Source organism: Chlamydotis macqueenii, chromosome Z, assembly GCF_036417535.1.
Source record: "Chlamydotis macqueenii isolate bChlMac1 chromosome Z, bChlMac1.mat, whole genome shotgun sequence".
In the NCBI taxonomy this organism is placed as follows: domain Eukaryota; kingdom Metazoa; phylum Chordata; class Aves; order Otidiformes; family Otididae; genus Chlamydotis; species Chlamydotis macqueenii.
In genome coordinates this window covers 59,092,353-59,118,083 of record NC_141593.1, presented here as the reverse complement: position 1 = coordinate 59,118,083, position 25,731 = coordinate 59,092,353, and the positions used below count along the sequence as shown (strand labels likewise).

General features: G+C 41.6%; 1 protein-coding gene across 3 annotated transcripts in view; it reads left to right on the top strand.

The window, feature by feature from the left end:
* The first annotated feature begins 5,469 nt into the window (after window positions 1–5,469).
* The window catches only part of PJA2 (praja ring finger ubiquitin ligase 2), a 37,996-nt gene continuing 17,734 nt past the window's right edge, over window positions 5,470–25,731 (top strand). For 2 of the 3 annotated variants that reach the window (XM_086770982.1, XM_086770981.1), the window contains exons 1-4: window positions 5,640–5,984; window positions 7,682–7,795; window positions 21,320–21,520; window positions 24,028–25,105. In XM_086770982.1, the coding sequence (XP_086627108.1) occupies window positions 5,786–5,984; window positions 7,682–7,795; window positions 21,320–21,520; window positions 24,028–25,105 (1,592 nt within the window). In that variant the 5' untranslated portion in view covers window positions 5,640–5,785. Of the gene's footprint in view, window positions 5,495–5,639; window positions 5,985–7,681; window positions 7,796–21,319; window positions 21,521–24,027; window positions 25,106–25,731 lie in introns of those variants that run through there. The other variant, XM_086770984.1, reaches the window with a different exon arrangement.

Genomic DNA, 25,731 nt, shown 5'->3' with positions numbered 1-25,731 from the left:
GTCTTCAGGAAGAATTCACTCTTGCTCCCCAGCCAACGATACAAACTCAAGATGTTTGCACAGTGGTAGTATTCTTCTATTCAGACTGACATTTTCTGCCAAAACTTTTTGTGTTTCCACGGAGTGATGGGTTGATGCACCATGAAGAATATTCACAGAGGCTAATTTTAACCTTAGGTGCCTAATTTCTCCTGTTCCCTTTTATGCCAGTCTGTAGGTGTGTGGAGTGAATTTCCTAAGAGGATGATTTTCAGTATGAGCCTAACTTGAAGACCTGCATTCTCTGCAGCTCAGAGATTTAAGCTCTACTGATTGTAGAGGTAGTCTGAGACACTAGCCTGTCTCAATCTTTATGAATAACTCACACAGTTCCCTCAAAGTATCTGAATTTGGCTTGTCTGTCCATCAGACTGTCTGCATACATACCTATCAGTACTCCTTCCTAATTGTTTTGAACCATTACCTGTTTTTAGCAAAAATTTGATAGGAGGAAGGAACAGGGAAGGGAAGGTGTGGGAAGGTGTGGGAAGGGAAGGGAAGGTGTGGGAAGGGAAGGTGTGGGAAGGTGTGGGAGGGAAGGTGTGGGAAGGTGTGGGAAGGTGTGGGAAGGTGTGGGAAGGTGTGGGAAGGGAAGGTGTGGGAAGGGAAGGGAAGGGAAGGTGTGGGAAGGTGTGGGAAGGTGTGGGAAGGTGTGGGAAGGTGTGGGAAGGGAAGGGAAGGGAAGGTGTGGGAAGGTGTGGGAAGGGAAGGTGTGGGAAGGGAAGGGAAGGGAAGGGAAGGGAAGGGAAGGGAAGGGAAGGGAAGGGAAGGGAAGGGAAGGGAAGGTGTGGGAAGGGAAGGGAAGGGAAGGGAAGGGAAGGGAAGGGAAGGGAAGGGAAGGGAAGGGAAGGGAAGGGAAGGGAAGGGAAGGGAAGGGAAGGGAAGGGAAGGGAAGGGAAGGGAAGGGAAGGGAAGGTGTGGGAAGGGAAGGTGTGGGAAGGGAAGGGAAGGGAAGGGAAGGGAAGGGAAGGGAAGGGAAGGGAAGGGAAGGGAAGGGAAGGGAAGGGAAGGGAAGGGAAGGGAAGGGAAGGGAAGGGAAGGTGTGGGAAGGGAAGGGAAGGGAAGGGAAGGTGTGGGAAGGGAAGGGAAGGTGTGGGAAGGGAAGGGAAGGGAAGGGAAGGGAAGGGAAGGGAAGGGAAGGGAAGGGAAGGGAAGGGAAGGGAAGGGAAGGGAAGGGAAGGGAAGGGAAGGGAAGGGAAGGGAAGGGAAGGGAAGGGAAGGGAAGGGAAGGGAAGGGAAGGGAAGGGAAGGTGTGGGAAGGGAAGGGAAGGTGTGGGAAGGGAAGGGAAGGTGTGGGAAGGGAAGGGAAGGTGTGGGAAGGTGTGGGAAGGTGTGGGAAGGTGTGGGAAGGGAAGGGAAGGGAAGGGAAGGGAAGGGAAGGGAAGGGAAGGGAAGGGAAGGGAAGGGAAGGTGTGGGAAGGGAAGGGAAGGTGTGGGAAGGGAAGGGAAGGTGTGGGAAGGTGTGGGAAGGTGTGGGAAGGTGTGGGAAGGTGTGGGAAGGGAAGGGAAGGGAAGGGAAGGGAAGGGAAGGGAAGGGAAGGGAAGGGAAGGGAAGGGAAGGGAAGGGAAGGGAAGGGAAGGGAAGGGAAGGTGTGGGAAGGGAAGGGAAGGTGTGGGAAGGGAAGGGAAGGTGTGGGAAGGGAAGGGAAGGTGTGGGAAGGTGTGGGAAGGTGTGGGAAGGTGTGGGAAGGTGTGGGAAGGTGTGGGAAGGTGTGGGAAGGGAAGGGAAGGGAAGGGAAGGGAAGGGAAGGGAAGGGAAGGGAAGGGAAGGGAAGGGAAGGGAAGGGAAGGGAAGGGAAGGGAAGGGAAGGGAAGGGAAGGGAAGGGAAGGGAAGGGAAGGGAAGGGAAGGGAAGGGAAGGGAAGGGAAGGGAAGGTGTGGGAAGGTGTGGGAAGGTGTGGGAAGGGAAGGGAAGGGAAGGGAAGGGAAGGGAAGGGAAGGGAAGGGAAGGGAAGGGAAGGGAAGGGAAGGGAAGGGAAGGGAAGGGAAGGGAAGGGAAGGGAAGGGAAGGGAAGGGAAGGGAAGGGAAGGGAAGGGAAGGGAAGGGAAGGGAAGGGAAGAATATTTCTGTTGGAAAGGACCTACAATGATCATCTAGTCCAACTACCTGACCACTTCAGGGCTCACCAAAACTTAAAGCATGTTATGAAGGACATTGTCCAAATGCCTCTTAAGCACTTGGGGCAGGCTTGGGGCATCAACCACATCTCTAGGAAGCCTGTTCCAGTGTTTGACCACTCTCCTGGTAAATAAATGTTTCCTAATGTCCAGTCTAAACCTTCTCTGACGCAGCTTTGAGCCACCCCCATGCATCCTATCACTGGATCCCAGGGAGAAGAGCTCAGCACCTCCCTCTCCACTTCCCCTCCTCAGGAAGCTGTACAAGGCAATGAGGTCACCCCTCAGCCTCCTTTTTATCCAAACTAGTCAAGCCTAGAGTCCTTAGCTGCTCCTCACAGGAGATGCCTTCCAGCCCTTCCACCACCAGCTTTGTCGCCCTCCTCTGGAGGCATACAAGAACCTTCACACCCTTCTTAAACTATGGGGCCCCGAACTGCACACAGTACTCAAGATGAGGCTGCACCAATGCTGAATACAGCAGGATGATCACCTCTTTTGACCGGCTGGCTATGCTGTGTTTGATGGCCCCAGGATGCAGTTTGCCCTCTTGGCTGCCACACACGCTGCTGACTGCAGTTGAGCTCAGTGTCAACCGGCACCCCAGATCCCTTTCTGCAGGGCTGCTCTCCAGCCACTCCTCTCCCAGTTTATACTTGTGCCTGGCATTACTACATCCTAGATGCAGAGTCTGGCATTTGTTCTTGTGAAATTTCAAGCCAATAAATTGATGTTCCAGTCTATTTAGACCCCTCTGCAAGGCCTCTTGTCCCTCAAGAGAGTCAACAGCACCTCCCAGTTTGGTATCATTTTGCTAATGGTGCATTCAACTCCTGGATCCAGATCATTGATAAAGATACTGAACAGGGCTGGCCCTAGAACTGAACACTGAGGAACACCGCTGGTGGCCAGTTGCCAGCCAGATGTAGCCCCATTCACTACAACCCCTTGAGCCCAGCTGTTCAACCAGTTCTTCACTCAGTGCACCATGTACCTGCTCATCCCACAGATGGACAACTTGTCCAGAAGGATGCTGTGAGGGACAGTATCAAAAGCCTTACTAAAATCCAGAAAAACTACATCCACTGCCTTCCTTTCATTCCCTAGGTGGGTGACCTTATCACAGAAGGATATTAGATCAGTTAAACAGGACTTCCCCTTTGTGAACCTATGTCACCTGTGCCTGATGACTGCATTGTTCTTGAAATGCCTTTCAATAGTACCCAGTATGATCTTCTCCATAATTTTTCCAGGTCTGTAGTTTCCTGGATCTTCCCTCATGCCCTTCCTGTAAACTGAAGTAACAATGGCGAGCTTCCAGTCAGCAGGCACCTCCCCACACTCCCAAGACTTTTAGTAGATGATTGAGAGGGGTCCTGCCATAACATCCACTAGCTCCTTCAGTGCCCTGGGATGAATCCCATCAGGTCCCATTCAGCTAATACAGCTGGTTCCATACAATTTCAGTGTCCACAAACAGAAAGTCCCGCATTCATGATCCTCCAACTCAAGGGACCGGGGACCCAAGGTCTGTCAGTTTTATTAAAGATTGCAGCAAAAACGCATTGAATGCTTCCACTTTTTCTTCATGTCTATTAGTTAGATGACCATCTTCAACATACTTAGAGTTCTGCAAGTTTTGCAAAAATTAGTAAGTATGTACAGAAGGAAGCAAAGTCAGCACTTCTACTGAACTCTACAGGTAGCCATTTATATGATTTCTTTGCTAGCAGTCTGAATGTGTCTACTGCCTAGCCTATTAGCATGTAGAAAGCTAGTAATCAGCCTCAGTATGCCCTGTCTCTTGCCTTGCTTAAAACGGAGCGACAGGAAAAATAATTACAGGAAGCATGGGAGGGCAGAATGGCCAAAGAGCAAGAACTGCATGGATAACGTAGGAGAGGAGGGGAGGGGTTGTAAGAAAATGAATGATCAGAGATTCTTGTTGCTGACTGGCAGCAAGAGTATGGGACGCATTCATAGAAATCACATTTCATTAGGTCCAGTGTTCACTTATTTTCTTCTTTGGGGATGAAGTTTATTCTTTATCTTGGTTTTCATGTTTCAACAAGTAAATATCAGTGTTCATAAATGATTCATTCCTGTTGTTTAGAATGTACCTAACACGGTAATAGTGGACGACTGAAAAATGCTGGCTAGGACACCAGCATCTAACCAGCTTTCCCTTCTCTGCCCAGGAGCTGACTCTGTTTATTATTGGAAAAGAGTGTTGGGACACTTATGCTGATGCAAGTGTTGAACAAGTGTATGCTGGTTGAAATATTCTACATGAAGTTGATAATGAGAAATTTCCCCGAGGAATGACTAATGATATTAATAAAAATCAATATTCAAACTTTATAAAAACAGTAATTGAAAACGGGTGAAGATTCATCACTATAGACAACATACAGCATGTCTCCTATGGCCTTGTTTTCGTATGGCAGTCTGTGCTCTGTCTCCATCCCAAATGCTGTGCGCTTCTCCTCCTGCTTTCTGTATGCACAGAACATGGCACTGTTCTCACGCGGCGCCGTTGTTTTTCTTCTTTTCCCTTGCTCTGCCCCGTCTTCGTTTCCCCTGTAAAGTACGTGTCTTTTTGCTTACCTCCCTCTTTAGTACAATGCATACCGCCCCGTGTTGTTGTACATCTCTCTGTCCTATGGCGCGCCAGCCTTTCCCACTTCTCTGCAGTAAAACATGGAATTGCTTCCTGCCTGCCTCTGAGCTGCAACGTCTCCTTCTGATTCAGGTGAGTGACCGGCTCGGAGGTGAATTCACTCTGCGTTACACATTAAACGACTGATTAAAAGGCTAACAGTAATTTATTCAGTAACAGACAACAAATAAAGGCCAAAACCACGAAATCCGGGCAAGAACACCGCTCCAGGTGAGCAGCTCCGTAGTGGCTGGCGGTGATGAGGCTATGTAACCTCCACCCCCACTGGGCACTCCCCGGCGGCAGCCGGGCCGCTCCCAGGAGGGGGCCAGGTCCTCCCAGCCGAGGGCTGGGGAAGGGGCAGCAGCGCCCGCCTGGCCGGGTCTGGCCGGGTCGGGCCGGGCGGGGCCCAGCTGCGCCGGGCCTCACCAGGCCCAGTGGCACGGCCAGGCCCCGATGCCGGATCCCCGCTGCTCAGCTCTGCCTCCCCCCCACCGTGGGCGGTGGGGGCGAGCCCGCTGCCTCTGTTCCCGCCCCGCCGGCCGGGATTGGTCGCTGCGTCTTCATCCTGGCCAAGTATTGGCCGCTGCTGGCGACTGTACAGCGACAGGATTGGCTACAGGGTGCGGGCAGGCAGGCGGCGGCTGCTGGGAGGCGGGCGAGCCGGGCTCGGGAGGGGTGAGTGCGGGCCCCTGCGGGGCGGGCCTGGCCTGGCCTGGCGGCTGTGGGTCGAGCTCAGCCGGGGTCAGCCTCTGCTCGAAGCCGGGGCTCTGCGTGCGGCCTCCGGCTGGGGAGGAAGGGCGGTAGTAGAGCCAGACGGAGGCCGTGCCGCGGCCGTCTTCACCCCGCAGAGCGATCTGTCGGGCCGCAGAGCGGCGACCTCCCCTCAAGGGACCGGCTTGGCGGGGCGAGGCCCGGCCGGGGGCGGGGGCAGGGGTAGCCCTGGCCCCGGCGGTGCTGTGGCGGAGAATGTGGGCCGCAGCTGAGGGAGAGGGCACCGCGGCCGCCTCCGTCCAGTTCGGCGGGCCGTGGCGGCCCGGCGTTCCCCTGTGCGTGAGGGGCCGAGGCCGCCAGGTGCGGGGAAGCCGGCGGGGCCCGCAGCTACAAAGCAGGCACGGGCAGGCCTTCAGTTCACAGTTCCTTCGTTTTGTGTGTCGGAATTTTTTAAGTTATTTTTCTGTGGGTTATTTTTTTCCCCACAACGATGGGACAGTGACTCGGGGGGAGCCTGCTGCGTGGTGCCGAGGCCGGGGAGCCGTCGGCGATGGTGGGCGTGGGCTCCCCGTCCCGCACAGCCGGCGAGCCGCCGAGAGCAGCCCTGCCGGGGTCTGTTCTCGCTGCCCTACCTCGGCCGAAATAAAAATGGGTGTGAGCAGGCTCGCTTCTAAAGTAAGCTAGTTGGTGTTGCTTGAACTCAGTTACGAAGTGCTGACACTGCCTGTTTGCTGGAGGAGAAGAGGTCTGAGCCAGCTGTGAGCAGAATCGCCCCCCCTGTTCAGGGACAGAAGGGATGTGTCTTGGGCCCGGAATCCAGGGATTTGTTAAGGTGCATCAGTTAAAAGCATGTGTTTTCTTACACACAAGCAAAAATGCATTAACCTGTACTTAACACGGCACAGAGCAGGTTTTGTATCTGGATGAGAGCCTCCTTGAGGGTGCTTGCTGTGTGTGCTTTGATGTTGCACCTTTAGTAGGTTCACGTGAACTGCTTGTCTTCAGGTGTGCTGACTGCAGTGGAACCGAGTTCTCTCGACATACTGTGCACTGCAGATATGCTTGACTGGATGCTGGTTGTGAATTAACACTTTTTACAAGGCCTATAGATCAGTTATGTAGTGTGTGAATTTGCATGGTGCACGAACATATAAGAAGGTATTAAAAGTTGGTCTTATAACAGTTGTGCTCAGTACTTTGTAGGATGCATTTGAAAGCTTAGAGACTGTGTTTAGGTGCTTTCCCTACACTTTTATGTCCAGACATTTCATTCTTTCAGTAGGTTCTTGATTTGCAGTTGTTTGTGTACACACTTAAGCGATTTAAAGGAATGATTTTAGATTAAAATTCTGTTACGTTGTATCTAGAAAAAATAAATTATGTCCTGTAGCAATAAAGAGTGCTGTCAGACTGTTACTGTTTTCTGTTAATGCACAAATCATGAAGAACAATGCTGCTCTAATGTAATCCCAGAAATATATTTTTTCTTACTGTTTAATTTTCTTGAAATTCAAGAGGCAGAAAACCCAGCAAAGAATGTGATAATGGAAATGGAACACATACTTTATAGATGTAAATTTCATTTAGGAGAAGTGTGCGTATTTAAATTTGTGTAAGCAAATATATGTAATTAAATGAGTTTATTTGCAGCTGAGTCAGACTTGCACAGAATTTATTTCCTGCTCTTTCTCACCCAGTAAAGAAAGGAAAATGTCTGAAAAAAGTTGTTCAGAAAAGTTGTTACTTTTAAGTTGTATTAAAATGCAGGATCAAGAAACTTCTTTGAAATATGCCTTTTTTTTTTTTTTTAAAAAAAAGGATTAGTTTGCCAACTCAGTGAATTGCAGTGCAGTGTAGGCAGTGTGCAAAAGTTCTTGGCAGATCAAAGCCTCATCAAAATAAGACGTATTTATGAATTATCCCCTCATTAAGCTGGCTGCTCCTGTGAAGGTGTTTACTTCTGCAAAAGCAGTTTAGCATAGCAAATGAAGAATACTGATATGATGTATTGGATTAATTCAGCAAATACTATTATGGGTATTGGTAGCAAAAAGTTAAACTGGGGCTGCTACCACTTCTACATAGTAATCTCTCTGTGGTCCTTGGTATTTGTTGAGTTGTGTTTGTTTTAATTCTCGATCTTTTAGGAAGGCTTGAATGAAACAAAAAGTATTGCTATGCTCTACAGCAGTAGAGGCCAGAATCCCATTGTACTGAGGACAATTCGTTTGTCAGGCAGACAGTCCCTGGCTTGTAGTTTGCAGTGTAAGTAGCATTTGTTTGGTATCTGAGATAATTTGAGTTGTGGATGTAATTGAAGTTGTGAGCATTAAATGTACATTTCCATTAACGTTTATCCTAGTATTTCTGAATAATATTTTGAACAAAGTATGGGGAGCAAATTTGTTCTAATGTATTTATTCCCTGATACATTAATGATCCCCCTGCATTTTTATGGGTAGGACTGTAAGTCTGGTAGAGTCCACTGCAGAGTTACAATGATGCTTTTATCTATATGATGTATTTTATCTATGTTTAGTAGTGTATTTGAACAGGTCCCAAAGGTCTATTTTGCATTTGTTTCAATTGGTAAATATATTTAAAAGTTAATACCTTGAAACAATGTTTGAATTAGAGAAACAATTTTGAATGTGGAATAAATATAGGTAAACCCAGATCACTGGAGGAGGGGAATGCTGGCTAGCCTCGGCATTCTGTTCAGAGCATCTGTGGAGAAGTGATACTTTTAATGTCCTTAAAAGGCAAACTGACCTGAACTTAGGATGGTACCTTCTGTCGGTGTTTGGAACTTCAGCTTCCGCCTGAACTTGAACAAAGCACACATTGTGTTTATCACAGAAATATCCTGAAGTGCTGCATTTAACGTAGGGTCACCTATTTGAGTTGTCAAAGTGTAAAATAGTAGTAGGTCTTGCAAGAACCTTGGTTCTCATATAGGCCACACCTGGCTGGCTGTTTTTGTGGTATTTTTGGCGCAGGGCTGTAACTAATTTATGTGGGAAATGGAGGTAATTATTAACAGTATTTTAGTGATGAGTGGAATACTGCACAAGGATGACAGAATGGATGGCCATGTAAATTGTTAAATGCTCATGTTACAGTGGGGGGCAGTATTTAAAAATTATGCTACCGATGATGTTAATAATTCTGAATAGTTTTAAAATAGCTTTTCAAATCTGATTAATTTCAAGTGTGATGTTTTAATACTAGACCCTTATACAGCATTTCAGGTAACTAAATATGTGACTATGGAAGCAGAGAGAATTCCAGCTGGCACATACATGTGTGCATCCTTTCATATGTGCTTACAATTGTTAAAACATTACACGAAAAGTATGTGGGTAAAATGCTAAAATCCCTTGTGGTTTTTGTGTATTTCTGTAACATCAGCAATATCGCGCTGCTGGCACTAAGCAGGGAATAGAAAATCCAAGGTGATAACTGATTTGAGTATGAAATGATGCAACTGGTTGATTCTATAGAAATGCAGAATGTGGAGAAATAGTTCTGATCCTGAGGGTAGATTGCGGATGATTGCTCAGAAGTTCAGTTATGCCAAAATGTCCTACTGTATTAGCTCAGTGTCAGAGGTGAAATTTCTGAAATGATCAAGAGAAGTTTCCATAATCCAGATAATTTTAAAACAATAGCAAAACCCACCTTCTGGTTTAGAGGCTTTAGTTGAGTTTTTGTCTTAAGTAGGTGTGCCTTCATCACATATTTGGTGACCAAGACATCTGCAGCTTACAAAAAAAAGAAGTGGAAGTGGTTTGAGATTTTTGAGCAATTTTCAGAGTTGGGAATCTGCAAAAATATTTTTGAGGCCTAAAAATTGGCTCCTGGGTGATGGATCTGTAATGTGTTTCCAAGATTGTACTGAGATGCTTTAAGTGTTTGTTTTTAAAAGGAAATGACAAAAAAAAAAGTACTTGTACTACACCCAGTAAAACTGGTGTAATTTCATACAGCATATCAATTGTGTAACCTTTTAGAAATTTTTTAAAAGGAAAAAAATAAAAATAATAGTTGAAAAGTAAAAGTTGGTCAGTAGAGAAATTGTGATTTATCTTCGAAGTGATGTGAAAGCAAGCAAATAGTGCTTGGGGGTGACACTGTAGGTTGTATCTTACTCTGCACACCTGGGTTTTGGAAAAAAAACACACAGATTTTTTCCCCTCCACCTTGATGTAGTTATGTACAGTTGTGATTCCAGCCCTGGGAGCAGAATAAATATCTGAAATTCGGGGGGGGGGGCGGGCTAGTTTAGGGAAATGATACTGGGGCTGGTAGGGACCCTAAGTAGTTATCCTGTCAGGTTTCTTCTCTCTCCCAACCATTCATCACAGTGATTCTTCATGAGATGTTTGTTTGAATCCTGGGCTGCTTTCCTGATCGATATTCTTCATCTTCCCCAGGCAATCTGTTTAAGTGATATGATATTCCTACACATGGAAACATTTCCCTTATATTGTTTCCCTGTGTTGTTTCCAAGTGCCAGGGAAATGTTCCTTGCTGCCATTTAAGAGCCATCTTTTTGAAGTATGGTACTTAAAACTATATGCAGACTGCTAGATCTGATTTTAACAGCATTGATCAGCATTTATCTGTCTTGTAGCCTTCACTGTAATGCAGGTCTTTATGTTGCTTGCCAAAACAGAGGGAAACATTGATTTTTGTGTAACTTGTCATCCCCTGTAGTCCTCTACTGCCCTTCTGGTTAGCTGCATGTTGTCAATTATTCCCCCTTTTGGTAACTTGCTCAGTTGTTTATTCCTACCTTACAATACCCTGTGCTTCTCTTCTTGAGAATGATCCAACTTTGTTCACAGGTATATTAGAATCACTTCACATTCTGTTTCTAAAATTTAAGTCTTGAAGGCCCAACTGACCTCAGGTAAGCTCTCCTGCCTGTCAGTTAGATCAGAGGCTTTTGTTACCCTTGTATCCAAGATACATAATTTTGTTTGTGAAAGGAAAGGAAAGAGTTTAAAGCAGTGAGTTTTTGCTGTTCCTCAGAAAAAAAAAAAAAATCCAAAAGTGACTTTTCCTAATTTTGGTAGTGGATAAGGATTCATTACGTGTTTTAGGTTAACTTGGCTTTAATAAAGACAGTTATGTAAGATGAAAGACAACAATGCAAAAATACATCTTTGGGCCTTATATTTTGCTGCATTGTATTTTTCCGTCTTGTAAGAGTTTCGAGTACCTGAACTTCTACTATGGGATTCTCTTGTAATCTCTCATTTGCTGTGTTTATCAGGGAAAAAGAGAGTTCTAACTTCTTAAAGTATGTTGAGGTCATCTGCACTGACAAAAGTAAAAGTGAACCTTGTCTACTTAAACTACAGGAAACTTTTGGCATTTTGTTTAGTACCGGCTTCTATTTGCTGTCTTTCAGCCCTAGACAGATGCTTCCTCCTCTAGAAAGTTTGTAATTGGAAAATAGAAATACGAAATGTGAAGTCAGAGGCAAAGGAAAGAGAGGACAGATATAGGGGGGTTTGGTGCTTTTTTTTTTTTTCTTCCCTAGTTAATGAGTAATTTGAGTGAGAGGGGGAGAAGGAGGTAGGCTACAAGTACACCTTTCATTAGAAATAAGGACTGAATTTCTGGCTATCTTCTGAAAAGTAGTAGGTAAAAATTACTATTTCTATGCCCTTATTCTAAATTTGTGTATTAAATGATGAAAATGTGTGATGTTGGGGTAGGAGAGAGATATGAAGGTTCAGCTGATGATTAGCAGCCCATAATAGTGTTCTGTATTAACAGAACACATTGCTACAGGGGCTACTGGCAAAGTTAGGTTTTTTTCTTCTTAAAGTTGTAATGCTAACTTTCTAAGGGAGGATGGGACTTTTTCTTAATTGGTTAGTACATGACCAGTACCTTCCTTATCTTTAAAAGCTTTTAGTACTTCGGTTAGTTAATCTTTCCTCTCTTGTGAGATTTAATGTGGAAATTCTGCTGAAGCTATTTGTCAGGATAAAAACTGGAAAAGCAATTGTTGTGGTAAGCCAGAGCTGACAGTTGGTAGGACAGATTTGCATGTCCTACAAAAGTCAGAGTTGAGTCAAAGTCAAGGAAGAAGAAAGTGATACAATCAAACTATTTACAGTTTTGTGTGAGAAGGTGAAGAGAGCTGGGCTAAAATCGGGGCAAGTCAGCGCGAAGGAACAGGAAATAATACAGAAGTTGAATATAGTGTTGGAGCAGCTAGATGGTCAGAGGGCAGTGAAAAATCAGTGCCAGAATGGTTACAGATCAGTGCCCAGTGAAGAGCGGGTCCGTGGCTCAGGGATGCAGAGGCTTTGGCAGCAGAGTTTGCATAGCAGTTCCTACTGCTTGCATCTGGCTTGATTCTACCACCTCAGCTGTGCTAGTGCAACTATCTGCTGAGCTTTAAAACAACAAAGACAGAATTAGATCCTCAAAGAAGGTTATTTGGTAAAGCTGAGTAGGTTCACACAGTTTAATTTACGGCTTGACAGCCAACTGTTGTAACCACAGCTGAAGCTGCATCAGAGCAAGCTAGCCTAATTGTAGTCTTGGCTGAAGTGAACAGATGGCAGACATCTATGTAGAGGCATTATGTGCACCTGTGTTGGTCAGAAGAGCCTGAATGAAAGAATAGAAGCTGTGCAGCATCTTGAACTCTAGGAGGATGTCTAAGGATAGAAAGGAACTGTCAAGGTGGTGGTTTGTAACAACTCGCCCATTCAGATCCCTCTGTGTGGGAGGTGGTGACTAGACTCCACTTGCAACAGGAATTCTGGACTTGAAGCAATTTAGTGTCTCTGTTTTTCTTCATGACTTTACTAAATACTAAGTCCTCTGTGACTGTATGTAGTGCATTTCATTCAAAGCAACCTTTTAGACTTTCCTGTACGTACTGGAATCTGCTATTGTTTATATAGTGCCAACACCTGTTTTCTTAAGTCTGGCAAAATTTTTCCTAAGCTGGGTAGAATTGTGAATGGTATATGCTGATTATAGGAGGTCACTAATTGAGATTAGGAGCATGCAGACAATGTCCAAAATACCAGTAGACTTGCTTCTTTTAGCCTACATGTTGACAAATGCATTTATAAATGCAGAGATTGAACTATTTATGTTTGTATGCTTTAATGGTTTGTAATATTTCAGAACCTCATATTTGCATTTATGGCACAAATGCATACAAAACTGTAGTTTTGTATTTCCCCTGCACTTCAGGGAAATACAGAATGGAAACTGTTTAGTATTGAAGTGGAAGGAAGCTGCTGTGAGCTTGCTGGTGTTCATCCACTCTGTTTCACTGTCTGGGAGGAGACTCAGATCAGTATCAGAGTATTTTGCAATGACCTTGCTTTTAGGGGTCTTTTGTTTTAAAATATGCGTGTGTGGAAGTGCCTGCTAGTAGTGTTTTGTTTATATATATTTATTACCTTTTCAAGTAATTCCAAGGGGCATCTGTTATGTTAATGTAGTTTATCACTGAAGCACTTGTATGGCACTGAGCTAAGACAAATTGTATTTATTAGTAAGGAGAGGAAGAAAAAAACATAAAGCCTGCTTCAAATTTGTCTTCAGATCTCTTCTGTTGAAATAGGGAGCTCTTTTTTTTCTCTAGCAACATTTTGGAGTTTCTGTCCTCTAAATTGTTGATTACTAACTATTTAAATTTTAAGCACAAATTATATGCTTTGTACAGTGTCACCAAGCTGCCTACATCAAAATGCTACATAAATAGCTGGGAGGTGAGGTCTGTTCAGTGGTCCTGTCTTTCTTCTATCTTCCCAAAGAACAATCTCTTGCTACTGTTTGATCTGATTTTATATTCCTTGGAGGCTGGTAATTTGGCCCGTGATAAAAATTGCAGCGGGAAGGTCCTCTGTAACTAAATCCCTCCCATCCTTTTCAGTCCTCTTCTTGCTTGTTACCAGATGACTGTGCGCTGCCACTGTTGTTTCCAGCCCTGCTGCTGCAGGGAGCACAGTCTGGTTCTCATCTCTTCTTCCTGCTGCCTGGGCTGAAAGCCTGCGTGGGTAGCTTTACTCTAGGGACAGGGCTGCAAGGCATGTGGGGTGGCTGTGTGCGGATAAGGGCAGTACAGAGCAGAGAATGAGTGAGCTGTCTTAAGCCTGTCAGTACCTAATTTTGGTGCTGTACATGCTTTGTGTCATAAGACTGCCTTGTATTACTATTTTACTGTTGCTAGCATTGATTCTGGTTACAGCAAAATTAATCAGATCAGGCTGGTAGTGTAAGTAAAAGCATGTCGATGCCAAGTGTGCATGCACACTTTTAAATTGTGAGTGTAGTTTGGAGTGACTTAACAAGTAAGTGTGAAGAGCTCAGCAGTGTTTTTGAAGTTCACAAAATATAAACTTGCTGTGGTTAGTATTTTCATTAGCTCTCTAAATAATGTTAAATGCAGAATTATTTTTTTGTCATTAAAATGGGCAAGGTGACAATAAGCATTTCCTTTATTCACAAAGGTATTCAGACATCTTTAATTGCCTAAGCTGTATTTCCAAAGTTAGGCCCACAGTGGAAAACAATATCTGATTCATATTTGCTGAAAGGATGCTCTGTACTGTTGAGATTAGAGACCTAAACTGGTTCAGCCAAACTGCTGTTTCAGTCATTAACAAAATAGTAAGTTTCTTTAATCTGAGAGATAAAAAAAAAAAAGTTCTTTTCATTTGACATGAATTCAGTGGAAAGCCAGCATGCTAGTTTATTGAACTTAGACCACAGGCTACTTTCAGCCTCAGGCGAAGAGAAGGAACCATAGTGAAATCTATAGCTCAAAGAAGAGTGCAAAATTACCTGGAAGGTTAATGAAAAGACTATAATTAATATCTGAAAAATAAATCCCTGAAGCGTATTCTGGTTTTCAGTGCACATGTAGCTGAGTTAATACTGCTTATGGAAATAATCACTACTGTGTTCTCAGATATCCTAGGGAGCAGCCTAAAGTCACTGCTAAACCAAAGGCTTTGAAGAAGGAACCTGTGGATGAATAAATCTGATCCTTTAGAAAAATGTTTTATTTTTGCTTATAATATGATGTACTGGTTTTAGCTGAGATGGAGTTAAATTTGTTTACAGGAGCTTGTATGGGACTAGGTTTTGGATTTTTTTTTTTCCTGAAAACAGCATTGATAACACATGGATGTTTTAGTTCTTCCTTTGCAGTGCTTACACAGAGCCAAGGCCTTTTCTGCTTCTCGCGCTGCCCTGCCAGCAAGCAGGCTGGGGGTACACAAGAAGCTGGGAGGGGACACAGCTGGGACAGCTGATCCCAGCTGACCAAAGGGATATTCTGTACCATATAGCATCATACTCGGCAATAAAACTGGGGACGGTAAAGAGGCTGGCCAGACTGCTGTTACTTTGTGATTGTCTGGGTATCAGTGGTTTACTGGTGAGCAATTAGGTTTTTTTTATAACTTTTTCCTTGCTTTTCTTTCTTTTCCTTTTTAGTATTTTCTATTTTCCTTTAAAAAAATATTAAACTCTTTATCTCAGCCCATGAGTCTTCTCACTTTTACCCTTCTGGCTCTCTCCCCTATCCCACTGGGTTGGGGAGTGAGTGCCTGTGTGGTGTTTAGCTGCCTAGTGGGGTTAGACCATGACATATGGCTTTCTGAAGTTTAGATAAATCCCAGATGGTGAAGGTAAGTTCTAACTGAATATTCATAATTTTGAGTGGTAATTTGCCAGTGTATGTAGTTTGAAGCTTGTGAGCATAATAAAACACTTAAAGAATTTCAGTGTTAATCTGCCCATAGTGGCAAGAGAGAGAGGGAAATTGTCACAGTAATATGTTGTTGTAAATTATTGAAATATTTATCTCCCTTTTTGGGATTACTCTATGCGTTTCTTTTGTTAACTGAAATGTCTCCACTGTCCTGAGCATTGGTGCTTTGAAAAGTGAAAATTCTTCATTCTAATTTAAATTTCATTTTACTTCATCTGCTCTTTCAATATCTGCAGGGAAGAGATATAGAATGTTGGTTACAGATAAAGAATATTGGATAATACATTTTAAGATAATGTGAATATTTTTATCTGCAAGTTTCATCTGAGCTGATCAGGGATATACTTTCATTAAGATTCAGAATTAGTCAAATAAGGGAGAGGATGTCAAGAATGAGTTGATTTTGTTTCATCCATTTGACAGCCAAATGTGTTTATATACTTCTGGGAGTAAATGCAGGGGGTTTTTTTTAAGACAGTAACCTAGAAAACAGTAATTTTGTCAGTATTACATGCGTTCCCTTTTCAGACCTTGTATGTGAGATCCTGTTCTTGCCTTATGGTAATTCATAGCTATAAAAGAAATAAGAGCAGCTGAGTAGGATAAGAGATTTATTTTTCCTTCTATGTCGAATGTTGGTAAGATTGAGATTAGAAAATGCATACAGGTCTTTTAAGAATGCTGGGAGAAATCTGAGGAGGAGCAGAAAAAGTTATAAGTTATTAAAAGTTTGAAAAAATACTACTTAGAGATATTTGAAGCTCACTTTAAGTGTCTTTAAGGAAAAAAAAAATCTAGTTAAACATTTTCTGCAGCAGAAAATTATGATGCCCCCCATTCCCATCTTTGGTATGAAAAACACGTGGGACTGCTTGCCTGGCATCTGACTTATTCCTCACCCACCCCCTCCTCCACCATGCTACACACTCCTAATTATATTTTCCCCCTGTGAGGTATATAATAGGCCTAGACTCTGCTCCAGCAAAGGGTTGCCGTCCAGGTGGACCACAGCAGTTCTGGGAGTCGCAAATAAGACTAGCCTGCCCGCCTCGGTGGTGGTCTGCATCACCCCATTCAGGAGTTAGGTTGTATGCCACAACTGGTGTCTGATGTCTACGTGAGTGGTAGTGAGTTGTTTTGAGTAGTGTTGTAGATCTCGGTCATGCACTCTTTGATCCCAGAAAGCTGCTTGTTTCTGGTGTGCAGGATGAGAGGGAGTCAAGAGGATAGGGGAGAACAAAAGGTAATGGAGAGGAGAGGAAAGGGAGGTGTTTCAGTGGGTGAGGATTGTGACGCTGTCGGACAACTTGACAGGTAAGTGAGTAGGAACCTCCAGTGGTCCTAAATCTGGCTCTGTAAATTAGAATGGTTTGAAATTTAAATGTAGGATTGTGGTCAAGGGGATAGATTATTTCGGAACGCCTAAGTTAGTGTTAGGTTGTGAACACATTCATGTGTGCATCTACAGTTAACTGAGAACATTGTGTTACTTTTGGAAAAACAGTATCTTTTTTTTTTGTGGGAGAGGACAAGCTGGTTATGCAAGTCAGATGGATTTGGTCTTGATTATGAGGCTTTCTGTGTTACAGCCTGTTGTTTGCTGGCTCTAGGGAGTTGTGGTTTAGCCCCAGTCACCACACAGTTTCTACTCCCCCTTCCCCTCCCCAGTGCGATGGGGGAGCGAACTGGGAAAACTCAGCGGTTGAGATTAAGACAGTTTACTAAAATAGCAAAGGAAAACAGAATATCATAATAGAATATAAGTATATTAAAATATACAAATAATAACAGAATATAAGGATATTACAATATACAAAATGAACAATGTATGTTTTCTCACCACCCGATGTCCCAGGGATCAATACAGCCGGTCCTGAACAGTGATCACGGAAGCGAAACCAGGAATCAAGCAAGGGAGCGAAAAGAGGGCCAGAAAGGTAGAAGGAACGATGCCAGGAAGGCAGATACCCACTCTGGCCAACCCCCACTTATATACATTTATGGCATGGAATTCTCTCTTTGGCCAGTTTGGGTCAATTTTTCTGTCTGTCTCTTTCCCAGCTTCCTGCACCTGCACATTTAGCGAGACTTGGAAAGCCAGACAGTGTCCTTGGTCTCATTTACAACAACTTAAATAATCAGTGTTTATCAACATTCTTCACACACAAAAGCCAAAACACACTGGCTACAGAGAAGAAAATTAACTCCATCCATGCTGAAACCAGGGCAGGAGTGGAGTCCTTAGTGCAGTATTTGTAGAAGTAAAAGAGGAGGCATGCCACTCTGCATTGGTGATTAAGGCAGTGCCTGGGAAAGGCTGGATCTACCTGTTTATGCACTGTGCATTTTAGGAGACACTCATTTTATTTAATCCAGCTCTGGTACTCTAAAATGCTTTTCTGCTTTATGACAGCTGCTAATGATTCTCTGGGGAGTTTGGGTGACTTCAGTACCTTTTTGAAAGGGTGGAGGTGTGTATATAAATATCTTCAGCCTGAGAAATGAGTAACTAGCTTGTTTCCCCTAACTAGGTTATTTAGTCACTGGTGTGTTGCATCTCTGAAGACTGGTTGGTTTTGCAGAACTTTGACTAGTCAATAGGAATTGGGTATGTTTTGAACAGGCCTACTAAACAGAGCTTCTGAAGGAAGATAGAGCAATAACCTCTTTTAAGGTTGGATCAGCCTGGAAGAAGGACCTGATAGAGGATATTGCGTGTGTTTCAGGAACCTGACTGCCTGAAGAGTGTCTTGTAAATTGGTCTCTGGATTCCCTAAATGCTGCCTGTTTTAGGCATGCAGGCAAATGCATGGCTGCTTCTCTTATTTTGAGATATTTTGTAGCTAGCTAGAAGTTAACCTCTCCTGTAAACCAAATGTGACATTCAGACTTTCCGTAGAAGGTGAAAACTTTCACTATATTGATCCAATAAGTCTTTCCCAGGGCAGAAGAATAACTGCCTGATGTATCTTTTAAGAACATTAAATGTTCTTAAAACATCTTACATACAGGTGAGATACACTGTATGTGAGAGGATTATTTGGAACAAAAAATGTAGTGCATTGCACCCAGCTTTACAGATTTTTGCATTTTGTGAACATCAGTTTTAAAACATAAAACAATTGCATTCAGAGAGTTTGACTTTCTTGAGTGGGCATCTGTTTCTGAACAATACTGGTGTTTTAGAGAACAAACTAAAATTAAGAATTAGGCAGTTATGTTTATTTTTACCTTTTTTTTTTGTTTTGTTTCATCCACTTGTATTACCATGTTTGAGGTCAGATTTCTGTGCTACTGTGCTGATTTATGAACTGTTGGATTCTGCTTTGCAAGTTCGGATGTGGCTGCTCATTGTCAGGTCTGTCTGGCAGTCTGCTAACCAGCCATGTTGTAATCAGTGGAAATTTAAGAATTTTCAGGGCTTACTTTAATAAAAACAACTTGCTAGTTGACTTAGTAAGGATGTTAACTGGTTGACTAATTAAGAAAATTAATTGTCAGTCCCCTTTTTCTTGCTTTAGATGCATAGAATTTTTTTGTCAAATATGTTAGAGAGTTTTTACCTTTCTAAGGATTGCAGGAGTAGTATAGTTAAAAACAAATTGACCGTTTTAGCTTGTGTTGTTTAATGTGGGATGGGCAGGTTTGGACAAATATCTGAAAATATTTTCGAGGAAGCTCTATGTAATCAGACTACATAGATCTTCATAGATAAATGAGAAAAAAAAAAAGCCTCTGATACCTGATAATTTTTCTGCAGAGGTTCAACTGAGTTGTATTGTAGATCTGTAGAAATAAGCAGTATCACCACATTGCAGCTAGTGATGGACATGTTTGGACCTGGGCAGTGTCCATGGAACTCGGCTGTGACTGGAGAGGTTTCATATGTGGGAAGAAGAGTGGGAAAAAGACATGGCTAGGATTAAATGTTTTAAGGGAGATTTAGAGCCATAAATATAATGTGGTGAGTTATTGCACAACACTTCTGTTGCAAGTAATTTCTTAGAATTGGCTAAAGATAACAAAAAAGTGAAGCTGACAGCATTAGACAAAAGACTCCTCATGTTATAATTTGCTTAAGTGTTGCAATTTTAAGCAATTGAATTGTAAATATTTGCCTTTTAATTTTTGGCACTGCAAGTATTGTCACTATTGCTGTCAATTCACCTGGGAATGAAACAGTAATATTTCAAACTCTTGTGGCAGGTGTTCTATTGTGAGTGTAATTTTGTTTGGTTTACTCCAACCTTATTTTTTTTCCATGTCAGACTGGAAGAGAAAGTGATTATTTTTCTTTTCTTGGAACTTGCATTTTTTTCCTGAGGCCCTGAATCTCCCATCACCATTGTACTATTCATGTTTCTATCTCCGCCTTTTATTTATTTATTTATTTTATTTCTTGTAGGGAAGATCAAGCAGAAAGTATTTGGATTTTTTTTTTTCCACAGAAATTTGACTGAAGTGCAGATGGCTAGGAAATGTTTTCAGAATTGCCATGCTGGCAATTGTAGACCAAATTCTTGTAGGGTGTTAGGCATCTGAACCTCTTAAGACTGACTTCTACTAGAAGCTTACAGTAGGCAACTTTCTTCTATTTGCTTCTTCGTTAAAGCTTTTAAGGGATTATATGATTTCTGAGAGTCCAGCCCTAAAAAAAAAAACATTGGTTTTTTTCTGTGCACTTTATTTTTCATGATTTATGTTAGGTAGGCAGCAACAAACTTAGTTTCCTGTATGTCAGTTGTAGCAAAATAGCAGCTTCTGCAGGGATGCTAGTTTAAAAATCAAAGAAAAAGAATCTGCTTAGACTCTTTGATAGTTGGTGCATGTGTGCAGTTGTATCTTTTAGGCAGTTCACATACTGCAACTAATAGCCTTGCTAGTGGCTATTCTACTTGGAGCTGCATAAAATAACTGCTAATGAGTGATATCTTTGCATATAGATATTCTCTTTTTAAGAGCAGTAAAGTGATAGGTTTTACGATCAGGACAGAAAAAAGCTTTGCCATTTTCCTGAAGTTCAGAAAACTGTGTTAATGGTTGCAAACTTTGTCTTGCTGAACTTTAATGTCTCCTTTTCATTTTGGTGAGTTTCAAGAACAAAAAAGCTACTTGCTTAATTCTGTATCTAGTAAAGCTTAAAAGTGACTTAGAGAGACAGGAAAAAGCCACTCAGCATCTGAAATACTGAACTTCTAATTGCATTTGTAAAAGCAACAGCCTTTGGACATGAACCCTTGTGTTAGATTATTAATAGCTGATACTACCGCTGTATTAAAATCTCTCTTACTTACAATATTGGCAGCTTTCCCTCACTGTTTTTCAAGTTTCCTTGTACTACTTGTCTCATGTTTTCTTATTAAAAGCATTAAGATCCATTAATATGGAATACTACTGTAATAATAGGAGCCATATGTGGGCAGTTGCCTTGTATGGCTGTGCCTGAACATACTACCTTGTATGAAGAATAAAGTCTTCTCCCTCGGACATGGGACTTGTTTTAGAAGGTGTGATTTGATTAATTGTAGGTTTCCCATCACAGAAATGAGCTGGCTAGGGCTGGCAGAATTGTGCTACGTTACCCGAAGGCTTTTCCATTATAGTGCTTGCAAATGCTTTTTGCAAGCTGACATATGTGTTGTGAGAGCTATGTACAAAAGTGTATCACATTCAAAAAAAAGTCATGTGGCATCTAGACTAATTTTAATTATTTTTTCTAAAGTCTGTTGTTTACTACAAGCATGTTAAGATGGGGACAAGATGGGTGTTTGTCAATATTATTTAGTGTAGATGAAAATTCTGTTATGTGCTTTCATAAATGTGCCTGGAGCATTTCAGGTTCTTAATAATCATATTGTAATCATATTGTTAGTGAAGCTCAAGACTTTAGAGAAATGGGAAATTTTGTGCTAAAAAAAATTATGTCGAAGTGTTGGGGAAGAGGGAAATTATGAAGACATATTGTTGTCTAACAAATCACACTTTTTTTTTTCTTTCTTTCTTTCCTCCATAATCTCATCTAGCGATGGGTCAAGAAGCTGGCAAACTTGCCTGGCCTAAACCGGCAGGAGTGTATCAGACTATTACAGGTAGAAGATTTGGAAGAAGACATGCCTATGTTCGTTTTAGGCAGTCTTTGAACAGCCAAGACAGAGATGAGCATCAACACAATGAAGACTACAAACCATTACAACTGGAAGATGTTCAGAAAGAGAATTCTTTGTGTATGTGCATATCTTTGTGTATATGTCATTTAATTGCAAACAAGGATGCTTGGGGGTGTAGGAGGATGGCAGATGGAGAAATGTGAAGGGAAGAGTTGCCACTTAAATAGCACATAATTTTCTTTTTTTATAATAGCATAGTGCTAATTTAACTTTGTGATGTGCCATTGTTCTTGGACGCTATTGAAGAAGTTTGCAGACCATCCAGGCATCTAATGTTATCCCCATTGTTTTAACCCTAGGTATCTCATAGCAGAGTCTCAAGGATCAAATCTAAAAAATAATTTATTTAAAAGGCACAACTGGGAAAAAAGCAACTTGAGCTGGGTGCCTCCAGAGAGGGATTCAGAACAAAGAAATCTCTGGGCAATTGTACCCTTGCAATCAATGTACCTGCCCCTCACACACTTTTATGCACCTTGCCTGCACCTTTTGGCCCAATGGTAATTACTGGTTTGAAGTCTTGTAACACCTCATTGGATTCCTTCTCTGTCTTCAGACAGAGTATTAGCTCTACACGTCTTGTCCAGGAGCAGCAGTCAAAAATAGCTGCAACTCATCAAAATAAGAACAGCCAAGAAACAGGAGATCAATCTGTTGTTCTCTGCTGCGGTCTCCTTCTGATTTGCACTGGTCTCAGGCCCATCTGGGTGCTGTCGATGGCTGTTGCTTCCATATCCTCTAGTTTGTGCTAGTCTCAGGGCCATCCTTTATGTTACTCAGTAAAAGTATGTAAACTTAGTAAAAAAAAAAATCAGTGAGAGGTCACAGCTTATGGCCTAAGACTTCTGTAAACGTAGCTGCTTATGCTAAGTAGGTGATGCTAAGCAGACAGCATACAAAATCACACAACACTATGCTATGATTCTTACGTCCTAATGCTAAATTGTTGACCCTAACTGATCCATTCTATTTATATCATCTTATTTAAGCTAAACTAGTAGTATTTCTTAGAAAGACTGTTAGGTGATGTAGATAATCTTAGAGTGGTTTTAATTTTATGTAATCTGAACATTTTTGCAGTTGTCTGTCCTTCACACATTTTCTGTACTTTCCTCTAGTTAAAGGTTTATTTGCTGTAAGGCAGTGTTGATACTTGTGGAGATCTTCCTAGTGTCTCTTTGAGAAATGTTTTGGATTGATTTATTTCCCTTACCTCGACTAGGTTACATTTTTTTTTCCCTAGTAGACACTTTTTGTTAGTGGATACTACCTAAAATATCCTGCATATTTCCTTGCTAATTGGCTTAACATCTTATATACATCTGAGCAACTGTGGGAGATGGGTAGAAGGAAATATCCTTTGAAATATTAAAAATCTGACTGGACTTGGTCCTTAGTAACCTACTATAGGTGACTCTGCTGAGCAAGAGGGATGGACTGGATAATCCCTGTAGGGGCCTGCCTGCCAACCTCAGCTGTTAGCCATTTTATGAAGGAGCTTCAAGATTTTAATTAGATAAAATGTAATGTTGCAGTATTGCTTTCTGCAAGCCAGACTCCTAGTGCTGAGAGGCACAGCTCTCATGAGAGTTTAGTGCCATGAATTAACCAATCTGGGCATGGATTAGCATAAGAAGTTTTTAATTTTTTTTTACCCTTGAACACTCATTTACACGGTTTCCTACCTCTACCCATTTTTAAAATATCATGCTAGGGAATCTGTTCAATTAACCACACATGTCATGTATATTATTTTCTTTTTTTTTGTCTTGTAGTTAGGTTTCCAAATCTCTTAATACAGACTTACAAAATTTAAGTACTCCCATCAAGTTAGAGGAGCCATTGTATATTCCAAAATAGTTTTGACTATTGCCTTAGTTGGAAGTTTAGAAATTACTTGAACTAAGCATTATTTTTTTAGTAGCAGCAGTATACATATTTTTACCTTCTTTAACTCTTACTGCTGGGTTTGATATTTATTGTCTCTTTATGCAAGCGGTGTTCAAGTGTAATATAACCAAACTGAATTTGTGATGATGTTAACTACTAACTGTAATTCCACATTCATCCCTGCTATTATTTTCTTCTCATAAGGAATTGCACTCACAGCTGCATGTACAAAATATAGTGCTATTAGTATGTAGTTTCTCGTAGCAATAAATAGCTTTATCAGACTGTGACAGGAGACACAATTTAGCTAGTTAATGAATAGTCCATTTTTTAACTTACGGAAATAAATGTTTAAATCTTCTAGTATTTTTTCAAATTTCCTGTTCTCATCTAAAAAATCCCTTGTATATGAACAATGTGAAAATGCTGCTTATGAAAATGTTTCTTTAATATTTGTTTTTCTATCACAAGCTGAGCTGAAATTGTATCATTTAAGTCTATTTCTGTATGCTTAGTTTATACAAATATATTAGTGAAGAATGACTGCATCTCTCATAAATGTTTCTCTTTATCTGCAGTCATAGTGAACTATCCTTTCTTTTGCATAAGCAGTTGTTGTAGATCAGAATATTTATATTCTTTTTTTTTTTTTCCCAATGCATTCATTCTTACAGCTTTCTGTGAAGATTCCAGTTCATTGGTTCAAGTTTCTTCTGGTTTATTAGAGGAGCCTTTGTTGGAAAATAATGGAAGTGGAGAACCCATTTGCCAAAGTGTATCAAGCCAAACTTCAGAAGCAAACATGTCACCTCTTCCTCTATTCTCTTGTGGTCAGCAAAGCAACGAAATCTCGGGGAACTTTATGAATCCTTATGAAAATTCTGAGAACCTTGCAGAATACTTGTCTGGACGACATCATGACTTGAATGGTCAGAATGGAATTGCTTTTGTAAACATTGACTCTTATGAGCCAGATAGCAGTGATGGAGAGGAAGATGATGCTCAAGACACATTTTCTTTGGCAAGAGAAGAAGAAGCAAGTGTGTTTCAGGAAACACTAGATGATGTGCTTTCTGAGTTAGAAAAAGGCATAGAGTCTTTTACTGACTTACATTCCCGATTGTCTGCTCTCAACCATGGTATTTCTAGAGAATGTTGTGAAGAAGCAGGACCAATACCTTTTATGAGATATTTTAGCATAGATTCAGACTTGACGTGTCCAAACAACAGGACATATAAATTTTCTGCTGAAGATCAAGCTATACCAAAAAGTAACCTGAGTGGTGTCAACTGTGAAACACAGCAGATAAGAAATATAGTGGATATTGGAGTCAGAACCCCTATAGTAATTGCTAATGAATTAAATGTTGATGATGGCAAGACTGACCTAGGAAATTCACTTGAGCTAGTAGTGAGACCTAAAATAAGAAGACAAAATACTGCAAACCAGTTGGAGAGAGAGAGACTTCTCCCTAATGATGATGAGGAAAATGGTTCCTGGAGGAGAATTGAAATTACTGAAGTCCAGCAAAGCTATCCTGAGCGTGCCTTGAGAAATGGCAAAGAAGAGATGAGTTCTGCTATATTCTTTGACTCAAAAGAGTACGAAGGTCATCAAAAGAACACAGAAATAGACCTAAGGAAAAATGCAGCAGCTCAAGAACAAAAGAAAGTCCTAGACGACAGCACTTTTTGGGATGAGTTTGAAGACTGCAGCAGACACTTCTCAATGTCTCACAAAGATGAAGACAGGTAGAATTTCATTTTTTCATCTGTATTTAATCTTTTGTGTAAATAGTGTGCAAATCTGAATAATTTGGTAGCAAATGGGACACAAAAACTTAAGCAATTTCAGAATATGATCAGATAACAAGATGCCAACTTATACTTTCAGTTCTTCTTCACTCTTCCTCAAGTCCATCTAAGGAAATAGTAATGTACATTCTTCTGATAATGAAAGATACCTTTCCTTACGTTTAAGGTCAAAGCATCTTACCAGTAAGGAAGATTACTTGTTTATTTTTATTTTATTTTTACTGGGTGGATGGAGGATAGAGAGGGAAAACCTTGTTCAGCATGGTGTTTGGCAAGTTATGGGTCTTTGAAAGTTCCCTTCAAGACTTATATTCAGAATTTGTTATTTTTGCCATCAAATCTCAATATTCTGCATGACAGTCTATGTATGTTCTTGTGTCCAGCCTTTTGAAATACATTATTCTTCCTCGTCATATCTGAAGAATAACTTGATAGGATTGCTTATAATCTCTTATTTAAAACGGAAGTTCTTTAGACCACTAGGTGTTTCCAAAGGAACTATTAATGAATACCATTTCAGATCTACAAATGGCTCCAACCTGGACACTAGGTGTAGTATTCAG